We start from the raw sequence: 13,025 nt of genomic DNA, 5'->3' as shown, positions 1-13,025 counted from the left end.
TTTTATATGTGGGGTTAGAATCGTTCAGCTTCTTTTCTAGGTTTTGGAGCCACACCTAGCACAGCTCGGGGTCCATGCAATGCCAGTGACTGATGCTGGCAATCTGCAGGCAAAGCAAGCACTCAAGCCTTCAAGCTATCTGACCAGGTTTTATTCTTTTTTTGCTGTTGTTTTGGTTTTGGGGTCACATCCAGTGGTCCTCAGGGCTTACTCCTGGCTCTGCGCTCGGGGCCCAGAAATCCTGGGACTATATAGGCTGCTGGGGATTGAGCCCCAGTAAACCATGTACAAGGCAAGCATCCTACCTACTATACTATTTCTCCAACCACCAGGCTTCACTATTTTGCATGTGTCAATCCCATTTTCCCAGTACTATTTAGCTGACGAGAAATGCTTCTCCATTGTATGTTCATAGATCCTCTGTCACTATACTATTTCTCCAACCACCAGGCTTCACTATTTTGCATGTGTCGATCCCATTTTCCCAGTACTATTTAGCTGCAGAGAAATGCTTCTCCACTGTATGTTCATAGACCCTCTGTCATAGATTAAATACCGGTAAATGTGCGGATTTATGTCTAAGGTCCATCTACTCCACTGATCCATGTTATCTTTTGTGTTTCAATACCATAGGTTATTTTCTGTTTGCTGCACTCCAATCCAAATCAAAATTCTAATGACATTAAGAAATGATAACAAAAAAGTATTAAGCTTCATATGGAATTTACTAGAAAAAGATGGAAAAAAAATGCTTCCAGGAGTCTTGTCACAGTCCTGTTGCCTAGTCCTAGCTGCATACTTTTTTGTTGTGTTTGGGTCCACACCCGGCTCAGTGCTAGAAAATCATGTGCTCAAGTGTAGTGAACTATCTACCTGGGTTCTTAAGAAATGTTTCCATTCTTGAGCTGGAGATACAGTACAGTTGGTAATGCACCTGCCCTGCAGGTACCCAAACAGAGTTCAATCCCCAGAAACCTACTTTTGGAGGATCCTCAAGACCCTCAGAAGTGATCCCTGAACCAGAGTCAGGGGTAAGCCCTGGCACAGCCAGATATACCCCCCAAATCCCAATATCTCCCACCCCACCAAGTCTGCATTTCCACTCTTGATTTTGATAGTGTATCTTTTTTTGTTTTGTCTTTGGGCCACACCTGGATGTGCTCAGGGATCTGTGTATTCGGCTCTGTGCTCAGGGATCACTCATGGCAGAGGTGCTTACAGTGCTCAGGGGACCACACTGGGTATCAGGGATTGAATCCAGGTTAGTCTTATCAAGCCATATGTGCTACCTGTTATACTCTCTCTCTGGCTCGATCCCTGTATCTTCACCTTCAGAGTCCTTACGTTATCAATTTGACTTTCTTAATATCTATATTACTGCAATCTGCAATCTTTCTAAAGCGTAGTCCTTATTACATCATATACCCCAATGACATTCAATAGCTCCCTACTCACTCTGCATGAGATACAAGACTCTATGATCATCTCTGTCCATCGTTCCAACAACTTCGTAACATTTTTAGACCCCAACAATACCAAATTCCTTCTAGGTTATTGAACAGATTCATTTCCTCTCTTCCTCCACAGTCCCTCTCTCCCTTTCCCCCCAACCTCTCTCACAACTCTCTCAGTTTCTGAGCACCCAGCAGTCCTAGGGGGATAACGAAGTGCCAGGGATCAAACCCAAGCCTCCAGCATGCAAAGCATAGACTCAGCCACTGAGCTCTCTCGCTACCCCTGGAGATCTTCTCTTTACCTTCATATTCTCATTCATGGTACTTCCACTTTTTATTTCCTCGTTTGCCTATGGATTTCTTTTTTCTTTTTTTGGCTTTTTGGGTCACACCCGGCGATGCACAGGAGTTACTCCTGGCTTTGCACTCAGGAATCACTCCTGGCGGTGCTCCACGGACCATATGGGATGCTGGGAACCGAATCCAGGTTAGCCGCGTGCAAGGCAAATGCCCTACCCACTGTGCTATCACTCCAGCCCCGCCTATGGATTTCTAACAATCACTTATTCCTGTACTGGAACTCATTTCCTCCAGAAAAAGACTATGCTGACTCCGCAGGAGTGAGCCACTTCGCCTTTTCTTCTATTAATGAACATTTAACACTATGATGAAATTGTTTACGTTTTTCTCTAAACAATTAAATGAGTTTCTTGAAACACAGTAATATCTCCTGATATTTGTTCAAAGACACTGATATTAAATTTTGATTTTTATCTTTACTATCTTAAAAAAATAAGGAAAATGGGGCCTGGAGAGTTCACACAGCAAGTGGTTAAGGTGATTCCCTTGCATGCAGTCAAGCTGGGTTCTTGCTCCACCACTTCATATGAGCCCTGCCAGGTGCGACCCCCAAAACAAGAAACAAACAAAGAAAAGCAGAAAACTTTAACACAGTAAACTCATCTATATCTAGCAAAGGACTTTAGACATAAGGACTCTTAGCTCACACGCTTAACACTGATACCAATTACCAGTAACCACTAAGGTGTAACTTAAGGCTAGACATGCATTGTCCAAAACGAAACAGGAGTTGTAGGAACATCAATAAAGTACCTGACTTTGACCTCCAATATAATCTTACAAAACAGTCTACCTGTGTATTCTGGGTAGCAGATGGTTAACGGACTCCTCTTTATTTTTTCCTCAAAAAGGTCTTTCTTGTTGAGGAAGAGAATGATTGAAGTGTCTGTGAACCATTTGTTGTTACAGATGCTGTCGAACAGTTTCATGCTTTCATGCATTCGATTCTAAAAAACAAGGATGACAGGTCAACATCAAAAAAATGTTAACTTACAAACATTAACTGCTAGTGAGAAAAATATACCAAGAATCAAAGCACTAAAGAGTATTATGAAAAACGATTAAGTGATAAAACAAAAACCAGTTATCCTCACCATTGTGATTCTTAAGATGTGAGAAGGAATAGCTAACGAACAATTTATCACGTCCACTTAGACAAGATAAGTCACTTTTTTTCCCCATGAGGGGGTCTTACAGTGGAGAAAAGGTCCACACAAGCACCAGGAGGTAATACTCAAGGAACAAACGCAATGATGGGGATAAAACCAACCAGAGACAGCTACATGCAAGGCAAATGCTTACTTCCTGTACTAACTCTCCAGCCTCACTGTTACACTTTTTTCTTTTTGGGCCACACCTGTCTATGCTCAGAAGTTACTCCCAGCTCTGTGCTCAGTAATTACTCCTGTTTGGCGCTTGGGGGACCAAATGGGATGTCAGAAATAGAAGTGGGTCAGCCATGTGCAAGGCAAGTACTTTAATCCTTATACTATCTCTCCGGCCCCACATTTCTTAAGAGTAAAAGGGCAAAGAGACAATCATCAAGTAATATCCCAACTCTCCAACAAGTGCAAACTCCAGCACAAGAAGCGGTTTATGTTAGAGAATGTCTTAATCATCATGTCATATAATTAATCTGGTGTATTCTGCTTTTTAAAAATATGTATATGGCATTCATTTCAGAGGCGGGTGGGCAATGGCCTTTAGATTTTAATACACTATTACAAATCCCATTAAAGTATATAAGAATAAAATAATAAAATTTAAAAACATAGCAGAGCATGATTTAACATTCTGAATTTCACTGACATAAAGAAAAATTAAGAATATTAAGTTCTGGTTCAATGAACAAATGGATACACAACCTCTACAAGTTATTTTCTACTTTTTGACTGCACTAGATAAGTATTTTTGGTTTTGTTTTTTAACCAGAAGCTTACACATACCATCTCCTCATCCTCAGCCAGAACAAGGTCATAATCACTGAGGGCCACACAGAAGATAATTGCTGTCACCCCCTCGAAACAGTGAATCCACTTTTTTCGTTCTGATCTCTGGCCACCTACATCAAACATCCTAAGGAGAAAGAACAAATTGAGAAAGGTCACACACGCACACTCACACACACTCTCACACACCTCTCCCCAGTATCGGTTAAGGAAGTTCCCTAACTGGAATGATTAGGGAACTTCCCACCACCGTGTATTCAAAAATCCTATTTACAATTTGAAAGACAAACAAGGAGACAAAATAGTCAAAATAATTGCCTGAGATTAAAAATAAAATGTGACAAAACAAAATTTAGAAATTCTCATTATAAAATAGCTAAGTCTCTCTTCTATAAAAGCTTCTATCACACATGCCAAAAGCCAGCAGAATAAGCAATGAAACAGATTAAAGGAAGGAGGGGATATGAGGGGCTAAGGAATACAGATCAATAAGAATAACAACTAATATGTAAGTGGCTACCACAATGCCAGATATTATTCTAAGTAGTAAATAGATGAACTCACTTTATTCTGCAAATATTTTAGCACTATTTTTCCTGTTTTCCAGATAAAGAAACTGAGGCACAGATATGTTCAACGGTCCACCTAAAGGCAAATCACTAGTAAATAGAACGGGGATCTAAACCCAGACACGCTGACTCAAGCTCCCAAGCTCTTACCCCATTACTGCCTGACCTCTCTGAACGGTTCACACCTCGACTTACAACAATGGAAGACTATGTCCCGACTCTGCACTCTGGGCTTCCAGAACCTCTGTCTCCTGATTCAAAAGTTTGTTTTCCTTACTTTTAGAAAAATGATCTGAGACTGAAAATTATTTAGGTAAAAATTATGCGCACACACACACACACATATATAGTGTATATGTTGTGTTTGGAACACATCTGGGGATGCTCAGGGAATGTCTCTGCATTTAGGAATTATTTCTGGAGGTACTCTGGGGACCATTTGGGATGCCAAGGACTGAACCTGGGTCAGTTACATGTAAGATAAACACCTTACCCACTGTACTATTGGTCTGGCCCCAAAACAAATTATATTTTATAGAATATCTCTAAGAACTCAATATCTAAAACCAAAACTTGTTGTTTTTCATAGTATCTAAAAATATTTCCCCACTCTAAGTCTTAGTTGACCTTAATAATAATAATACAAGTTCCCACTGAAGACACACTTATGTTCCACTCAAAATTAATTTTATTGCACTAGCCCAGTATGACTTAATATTCTAAGTCAGCTGCCAAACTCTGTCAACAACTACCTCTTATAGTACAAGGAGCACCTACACATTGTCATTTTGTAATAGAATAAGAGGCATGCATGTAAATGGTGACAGACACTCTGAAGACTTTGTTTTGGTGTCATGCTCAGTGGTACTCAGGAGCTACTCGGGGCTTTGTGCTCAGGGGGTCAGGTGATGGCAGGGGTCAGTCCCAGGCCTACTGCATAAAAAGCATGCTGGGCTCAGCCTGTTGAGAGCTCTCTCAAGTCCTAATCTTTTCTTCTTCCTTTTTGATAACACAGCAGTGCTCAGGCATTATTCCTGGCAGTGCTCAGGGTACCAGTACCTTACTATATGGTGCCAGAGATCAAATCAGCCGGCAAGGGCAAGGCCAGCACCTTAACCCCCGTACTATCTCCCCAGGCCTGGCCCTGAACATTTTTTTTAGGCACATCTGGTGTGCTTAGGGGTTACTCCTGGCTCCACACCAGGAATTACTCCAGGCAGGGGACCATATGGGATGCTGGGGATCGAACCCAGGTTGGCTGGGTACAAGGCAAACACCCTACCTACTGTACTATTGCTCTGGTCTTTGAACATTTTTGAAAGTTAAACTCCGCCAAACTGATTTAGTGTGAAAGATCTACAGACATCCGGAGTCCAAACTGACAGACTTCTTGCTTCAGAGACTTAGAGAAGAGGTAACTATAAATGTAATCATAATGAAGAACAGTTATTTCCTCATGACTACTACTTTTTCTTTTAGTTGATCATATACTATTTTCACAAACTTTAGTCATAACACCTGGAATGATGCCATCACAACTTGAGGTTAGTGCAGGATCATATCACAGGTTTTAGGACAACTAATATTTATTTCACCATTAAGTCTTGCATGGGGAACATCAATCATTTTAGCTTATTTTCCATTTCCTTCATGATGGCCATAAAACTAAAGAACACTGTGACATTCCAAAGTAGGGTTTTACAACATATCAATATTTACATTATCATTCACTGAAACATCAACAGTTTACAAACATTACCTCATAACTGAGAGGCAAGTTAGCAATTACACAATGCCTTGCATATAGCAGATGCTCAATAAATGTTTGAATGAATGGATAGTGGCATTGCCTAGAGAGAAGAGGAAACAAAGGAAGAAGTGATAGTACTTCACAGCAAGATATCTACATGCCAATAATAAAGTGGGTGCATCTGGCTTCTGTCCTAACATAAAACACACCAGTAAAGAGCCAAAGAGATAGTACAGTGGTTAGGGCACTTTCCTTACACGCTTTGATCCCCTCCATCCCTCATGGTTCACAGCCTGGAGTAACCCCTGAGCATTGCAGGGTGTGGCCAAAAAAACAAAACAAAACAAAAAGCAACAAAAAAGCTCCACCAGTAAGATCAATCTGTGACAACATCAACGAATAAGTTTCCCACACAAAATAAAAGTCACAACATTTAATTATCAACATATCATTTTATACACGGCTCTAAAGAGACATCTCTGAGTTTCACAGGTGAGAATCCATGTGGCCTTTGCTACTCCTATCAAATAAATTCATCAGTAGAAAGCGAGCATCTACTCTATTTTCAAAATATTTACCTAAACTTATTTTCCTGTACCAGTTATCAAATTTGTTTTGGTGTATTAAGATTTTAAGATCTCAACTGGTATCTAGTAATGTCTAAATTCTTGGATTTCACGAATCCTGTGAAGCTAGTGTTTTCAGGACAAAGAAAACAGAACAGCTCTACACTAGAAATCACATTTACATGCAATAATGCTTAATGCCACATTCTACAAACAAGCCTAAGCAAAAGCTAAAAAGTGTATCATATATTCAAGGGGTAAATTTATTCCTAAGCTCAAAGTCACAAAAACAAAAAGTAGGAACCAGAAAGATCTAATATATACAGTGGACACGGCACAGAAGACAAGCTGAAACTTATCCGAGAACTGCTAATGCTGACGAGAAAACCCTTTGTGTGAGAGAACTAGAATTCTCTTTCTGAAACAATCCCTAGTTCAATGTCGTGGCACCTTCCCAAAATACCTCCACCACAGGTCGGCTTTTCATTCTACGCAGTATTATGAATTCAGTTGTGCAGACACTCTGCACAAACTACTTTATAAGCCATAGCAATATTAACTCCATTCCAGTAAACTTAAAAAAAAATACAATCCAGTTAGAAATGATCAACACTGATGAGAAAAGCAATTCTATTTTAATATCAAAATAGCAGAACAAAGCTACATAACTAAGCCACAAAATTGGTTTTCTAGTCTTTTAATACTGTTGTAACCCTTCTAAACAACAAACATTCAATACCTGTTTTGGTGATTCCAACAAAAAAGCAGCTGAAAAGAACAAAATTAAAAATAAAATAAATCGGTAACAATATGATTAAATCTACTGACAGGTAAGTTACAACTTAATTCTGAATTTACAGTCCTCCAAGCAGACAGATGTAATTTATGCTATTTGGAAAAATGAGAAATGTTTGGGGTTGATTTAGTTAAAAATTCATACAGAAACTGATGAATGTAATAGTAAGTTTTCTGTTTCTTTTGTTGGTTTTGGGGGCCACACCCAGCAATGCTCGGGGGTTACTCCTGGCTCTACACTCAGGAATTACTCCTGGCGGTACTCAGGGGACCACCCGGGTTGGCTGCATGCAAGGCAAATGCCTTACCAGCTGTACTATCTCTCTGGCCCTGCAATGATTAAGTTTTCTAAATCAGTGGTTTTCACAGTCATTTTACAAACCTGCAGACTAGCAAGAAATTTCTGACAGACATCAGTCCACGGACTGACAACTGAAAACCACTGTTTTAAACCAAAGAATACTGCCAAAAGAAATTCTGCCTTAATTAAGAGACACTAACTAAAGGAAAGATAGGTGTTTAGCACACAAAGCAGAAGAAAATGACTTACTTGAAGTATAGCTCTTTGAAGGTGAAATGCGTTTCCACAATGCCTGTGGTCTTCACTCTTGTTCGCAGGACATCTTGCTGTGTTGGAATGTAGTTGTTTTGGGATATTCTGTCCAAATCATTTAGGTAACTAAATAAAACACATATTTAATTTTACATGTAAAGCTAATCACGTGCACAGCAGTTTAAACTATACTAGTTCTTTGTCTACAGTACTTTTTTTTTTTGGCTATGCCAGGGTTGTTCTAGAACCCAGGACCACACACATGCAAGATAAGTACTATTACTGAGCTCCATTCCTACATTCAAAAAAAGTAGATGCTGATCTTGTTACTTCGTGTGGCAGCATAAAACTATAATGTTCAAGATCACATAAATATTAATGAGAAAAAAAGCAATTCAGCACAGGGCAAGAATGTAGATTGTGTAGGAGCTGGAGAGAAGGCAGAATGTGCTGAGTACACGCTTTGTATGCAGAGGCCCTCGTTTAATCCTCTGCATTTCACAGTCCCCCAAGTACCACCTGGACTGATCCCCAAACACAGACCCAGAAATAGCCCCTGAGTACGACTGGATATAACCCCCAAAGAAAAGACAAACAAATATAAATAATGTACATTCAACAAATGCTAAAGTGGTTTTAATTCCATAGAATTAAACTCTAAAGGCCAATGGGGGTGGGGGGTGCCGCAGGGAGAAATATAAAAGTGTTGGAAGTGTTGTGCTTATTCAAGATTCCTGAAAATTTTAGTACTGAATCAAACATTATTGTGTAACACAAAACCTAAACCAAAAAATAATTAATTTCTTCAGGGCTTGAACAAGAGCACAGCAGGTAGGGCATTTGCCTTGCACATGGCCCACCAGGTTCAATCCCCAGCATCCCATATGGTCCCCCAGCACCACCAGGAGTAATTCCTGAGTGCAGAGCCAGGAGTAACCCCTGAGCATTGCTGGCTGTGACCCAAAAAAGCAAAATAATAATAATAATAATAATTTCTTAAAAGTTAAACTAAACTCTTCACAATTTCAGTTCCAGGAGATAGTCTGGCTAGAAAAATGAAAAGTAGGTGGCACCATTGTAAGTGTAATTAATGGTCTGTTACAAATTAAGTACCATCATTAATATTAAGGAACCAGTTAAGCTTGTACTAATAATTGTGTGTGTGTGGGCGGGGGGAGACGGGGAGAGACTTGGTGTGTGCTCTATCATCTTCAGGTGCAGTCAGAGGATTCAGAGCTTACTGCATGTATAATGAAAAAGGCAATCATGATCCAGCATTATTTAATGACTTCTGAGAAAACAAACGATCAATATCTACAATTGGAAATATTATTATAGGAGCCAAGAGGGGCCAAAGAACTGCTCAGTGGGCTGAGAGGATGCTTTGCACTAGAGGCGCAAGTTTAAGATGCGGTTTGGCCTGAGCACCTGTTGGTGTGCCAAGTGTGGCTTAAATTACGACCCCTACTCCCATCCCTACTGAGTAAATCATTAATGGCTCTTCCATAAAACTAGATACTAATTCCAGTATTAAAGAAACTATTATGAGAAAATATCTTAATGCTTAAATGTACATTTATTTACTACAGAGATGAATACAGGTATCAGAAACATACCAAGCTCGCTCACCCACCCCTCCCCAAGCACATTAAATTTTTAAAAAATCCTGAAGAAAAGCTTTATTTTAAAAAATGTTATAAAAGAAGCAAAACTGAACAGTGTGTAAAGTAGCTCAACAGAAGTATCAATCATAAGCTCTCTATGACCATTTAACCAAGAGAATTTCTTTGCCAAATAGATGCCTCAATTTTGTTCCAAGACTCAGCTCTCAGTACAAAGTCTGCCATTGTAATCTGGCAAAAATTCTTTAAGCGGTGACTAGTAGTAGAGAAATCCATACAACAGCCAACCACAGAGAGCAGGGTCCACAGAAAAGAGCTATCACATTTCTGGTTTCCCCTATAAGCTGACAATCAATGCACAGCCTTCACGCAGAGGGTAGTAACAGAACCAAAAGAGATCCTGGATCCAGGGGTTGGAGAGATAGCACAGCAGGTAGGGCATTTGCCTTGCACGCAGCTTGACCCGGGTTCAATTCCCAGCATCCCATATGGTCCCCTGAGCACCGCCAGAGTAACTCCTGAGTACAGAGCCAGGAGTAACCCCTGTGCATTGCCGGGTTGACCCAAAAAAGCAATAAATAAATAAAATGTTTTAAAAAAAAAAAGAGAGATCCTGGATCCAGTGGCAACTGAGTTCTCTCCTAGTTCACTTGCTTATCATAAATAGCCATGGCACATATTTTTTTCCCTCCATACAGACAGCTTTATGTAAAATATATAAACATTTGTACAAATTGGTACAGATTGCATAAATATGGCAAGTATGCTTGATTTACAGGTGTGCATGTACAATGCTGTGCAAAGTATCACAATACTACAATTTCAAAAATTATTCAAATTGGATCCAAGTAAAGCAATTAGTGAAAATACCTATGTAGAATTAAAATCTCAGAACAAAATTTAAAGTATTTTCAGCAAAAGTTCACACATTTAAAATAATTTTATTCATTTTATTTGTATATGTCAAAATACATTCTTATTTCCAAAATAGTGGATTTTGCAGTTAGTTTCATGCAGACACAAGGTCTACTCAATACTACCAATAAAATCAATATAGCACAGTAGCCGTTCAGTTTTAGATACAAAGATAAATAACCTAAATACAAAACACGAAAACATCAGAAACATGTATTTCACTATTCTTCACAGACACCCAAACTCCACGAATATCATCCTTAGCACATCTGACTATTGTTGCATGGCACAACTTTTATGTTGCCAAGTCTCTGACTGACATTCCAAAAATGAATTATTTTTCTCCAAGTCATATAAAATGACTCTACAAATTCTAACCTGAGACAACTGTTAAGACTCCATAAACATCTAAGAATGTTCTTTAAACATCTTCTTAGGGATGAACAATACTTTTCTAGGGTCACCAAGTTATTTTCTGTTTTAAGTTCACAAAGAAAAACTACTTACTAGGAAGCAGAATCATTGAGCTGATACTCTCGAGATCTGCTGAAGCAAGCTTGCACTCCACCGTCAAGCCATAACCGTCTGATGACTCCTGCTAGTTCCGGGGTCATGACTCCTTCTTCGGCACTGCCAGCTAAAACGAATAACTGCCGGGCATCATCCTGGAAATAGCAGGGAAGAAAGAGGGACAGATGAGTTTCCATTTCTAGGAAGACTGAATAGTCTCTTAAAGAAAGAGCCCTCCCTTGGGGGCTGGAGTGATAGCACAGTGGGTAGGGCGTTTGCCTTGTACGCGGCCGACCTGGGTTCAATTCCCAGCATCCCTATATGGTCCCCTGAGCACTGCCAGGAGTAATTTCTAAGCGCAAAGTCAGGAGTAACCCTGAGCATCGCCTGGTGTGACCCAAAAAGAAAAAAAAAAAAAAAAAGATCCCTCTCTTGACATAGTGTTCCGAGAGAATGTAATAATGAAGGCTTTCCCCTTCTTATGTCAATACAGTTGAAAGTGGAGAGCCGGGCAGGGGAATATTTTCACTCCTCGCACCACTGTACCCAACAACAGGCTCTAAAAAGATCTCTTCCATCTGGACTACCAAACTCCATCCTAGTTACTTACTCTTCATTTTTGACAGAAAATAACCTAGTCCGTGAGACAGGCACATGTAATAATTCCCAAAATGTTAAAAGAAGCTTATAATACAGAAATGGAGACATTACTAATAATATTAGCATATTAGCAGTAATATCTAAACAGAGTAAAGGAAGTGACATGCTATCCAATTTAAGGGAAGAGGAGATTAAGGAACTTAAAAAGTCTGTAAGGCCTTGTTGGGGAAACAAATCTGGCAGAAAAGATTTCCCCAAAAGAACAAACAATTAACTCTAAATTAGAAAGGGGAGAAGATATGGTAGAGGTAAAGGAAGTAAAAAGATTTGATCAAAACTTTATGAATCAGACACTGCTTTACAAGTGGCTTGCAAATCTAAATCTTAAAGCAGCAGAGGGGACAAAAATGGGGTATGCAAACTGTGACTTCTTGGCTTTTTTCCACCCACCGCTACAAGCAAAATAGTTTTCAAAATAAACACAAGTCTCATAGAATGATTTCCCTACTTCAAATCCAGTATTTAGCCATCTTGAGAGATTTCTAAATAATTATATAGTTATTTAAAAAAGCATATACTGGGTTAAAAAAAAGTAAAGAGGACAGAGAACAATCAACAGTATCACAAATAATCATTAGGACAAAATAAACAAGAAGAGAAAAACATTTCATACCATAGATGAAACTACAACAACAACAAAAAAACCCTTAAGATTTGTGCACCCCTAAACTAAGCAGTAACCGTTGTGACTGTCTGATTTTACCAACCCCGGCGTCTTCAGCCTTAGCATCTTTCGACTAAAATACCTCTCTCCTAAGATTCTTATCGTCTATTAGTTCTTTAGACCCAACCTCTCTTTTTTTAAAAAAATTTTTATTAGTGAGACATCATGAGGTACAGTTGCAGACTTACAAATTTTTGTGCTTGGGTTTCAATTATACAATGATCAAATACCCATCCCTCCACCAGTGCCCATTACCCACCACCACGGATCCCAGTATCCTTCCCACCCCCCATCCTGCCTCTGTGGCAGGGCATTCCCTTTTGTTCTCTCTCTCTTACTGGGTGTTGTGGTTTGCAAAAGAGGCAATGGGTGACAATCATGTTCGGTCCATAGTCTACTTTCAGCATGCGTCTCCCATCCTGGGAGGATCCTCCCAACACCTTTATTTGGTGTTCCCTTCTCTATTAGAGCTCCCTTTTCCCCTAGCATGTGTGGTTGGCCTCCAAGACATGGAGTCAAGTTCCTGGTACTAATCTCAGCCATTCTTGGGTGTTAGTCTCCTATTTTGTTATTTTATAAACCCAACCTCTCTTAAAAAATCTAACATTTAAATTCCCCTTTTCTCCTGTCAGAGAGAATTAAAAATTTTTAATAAAAG

General features: G+C 39.5%; 1 protein-coding gene across 1 annotated transcript in view; it reads right to left on the bottom strand.

The window, feature by feature from the left end:
* The window catches only part of GNAI3 (G protein subunit alpha i3), a 40,119-nt gene that overhangs the window by 3,443 nt on the left and 23,651 nt on the right, over positions 1-13,025 (bottom strand). The window contains exons 4-7 of the mRNA XM_056139104.1: positions 11,041-11,198; positions 7,994-8,122; positions 3,761-3,890; positions 2,608-2,761 (exon numbers count right to left, since the gene is read on the bottom strand). Of these exons, the coding sequence (XP_055995079.1) occupies positions 2,608-2,761; positions 3,761-3,890; positions 7,994-8,122; positions 11,041-11,198 (571 nt within the window). The remainder of the gene's footprint in view (positions 1-2,607; positions 2,762-3,760; positions 3,891-7,993; positions 8,123-11,040; positions 11,199-13,025) is intronic.

Source organism: Sorex fumeus, unplaced genomic scaffold, assembly GCF_029834395.1.
Source record: "Sorex fumeus unplaced genomic scaffold, SorFum_2.1 ptg000131l, whole genome shotgun sequence".
In the NCBI taxonomy this organism is placed as follows: Eukaryota; Metazoa; Chordata; class Mammalia; order Eulipotyphla; family Soricidae; genus Sorex; species Sorex fumeus.
This window is presented reverse-complemented; position numbering and strand designations above follow the sequence as displayed.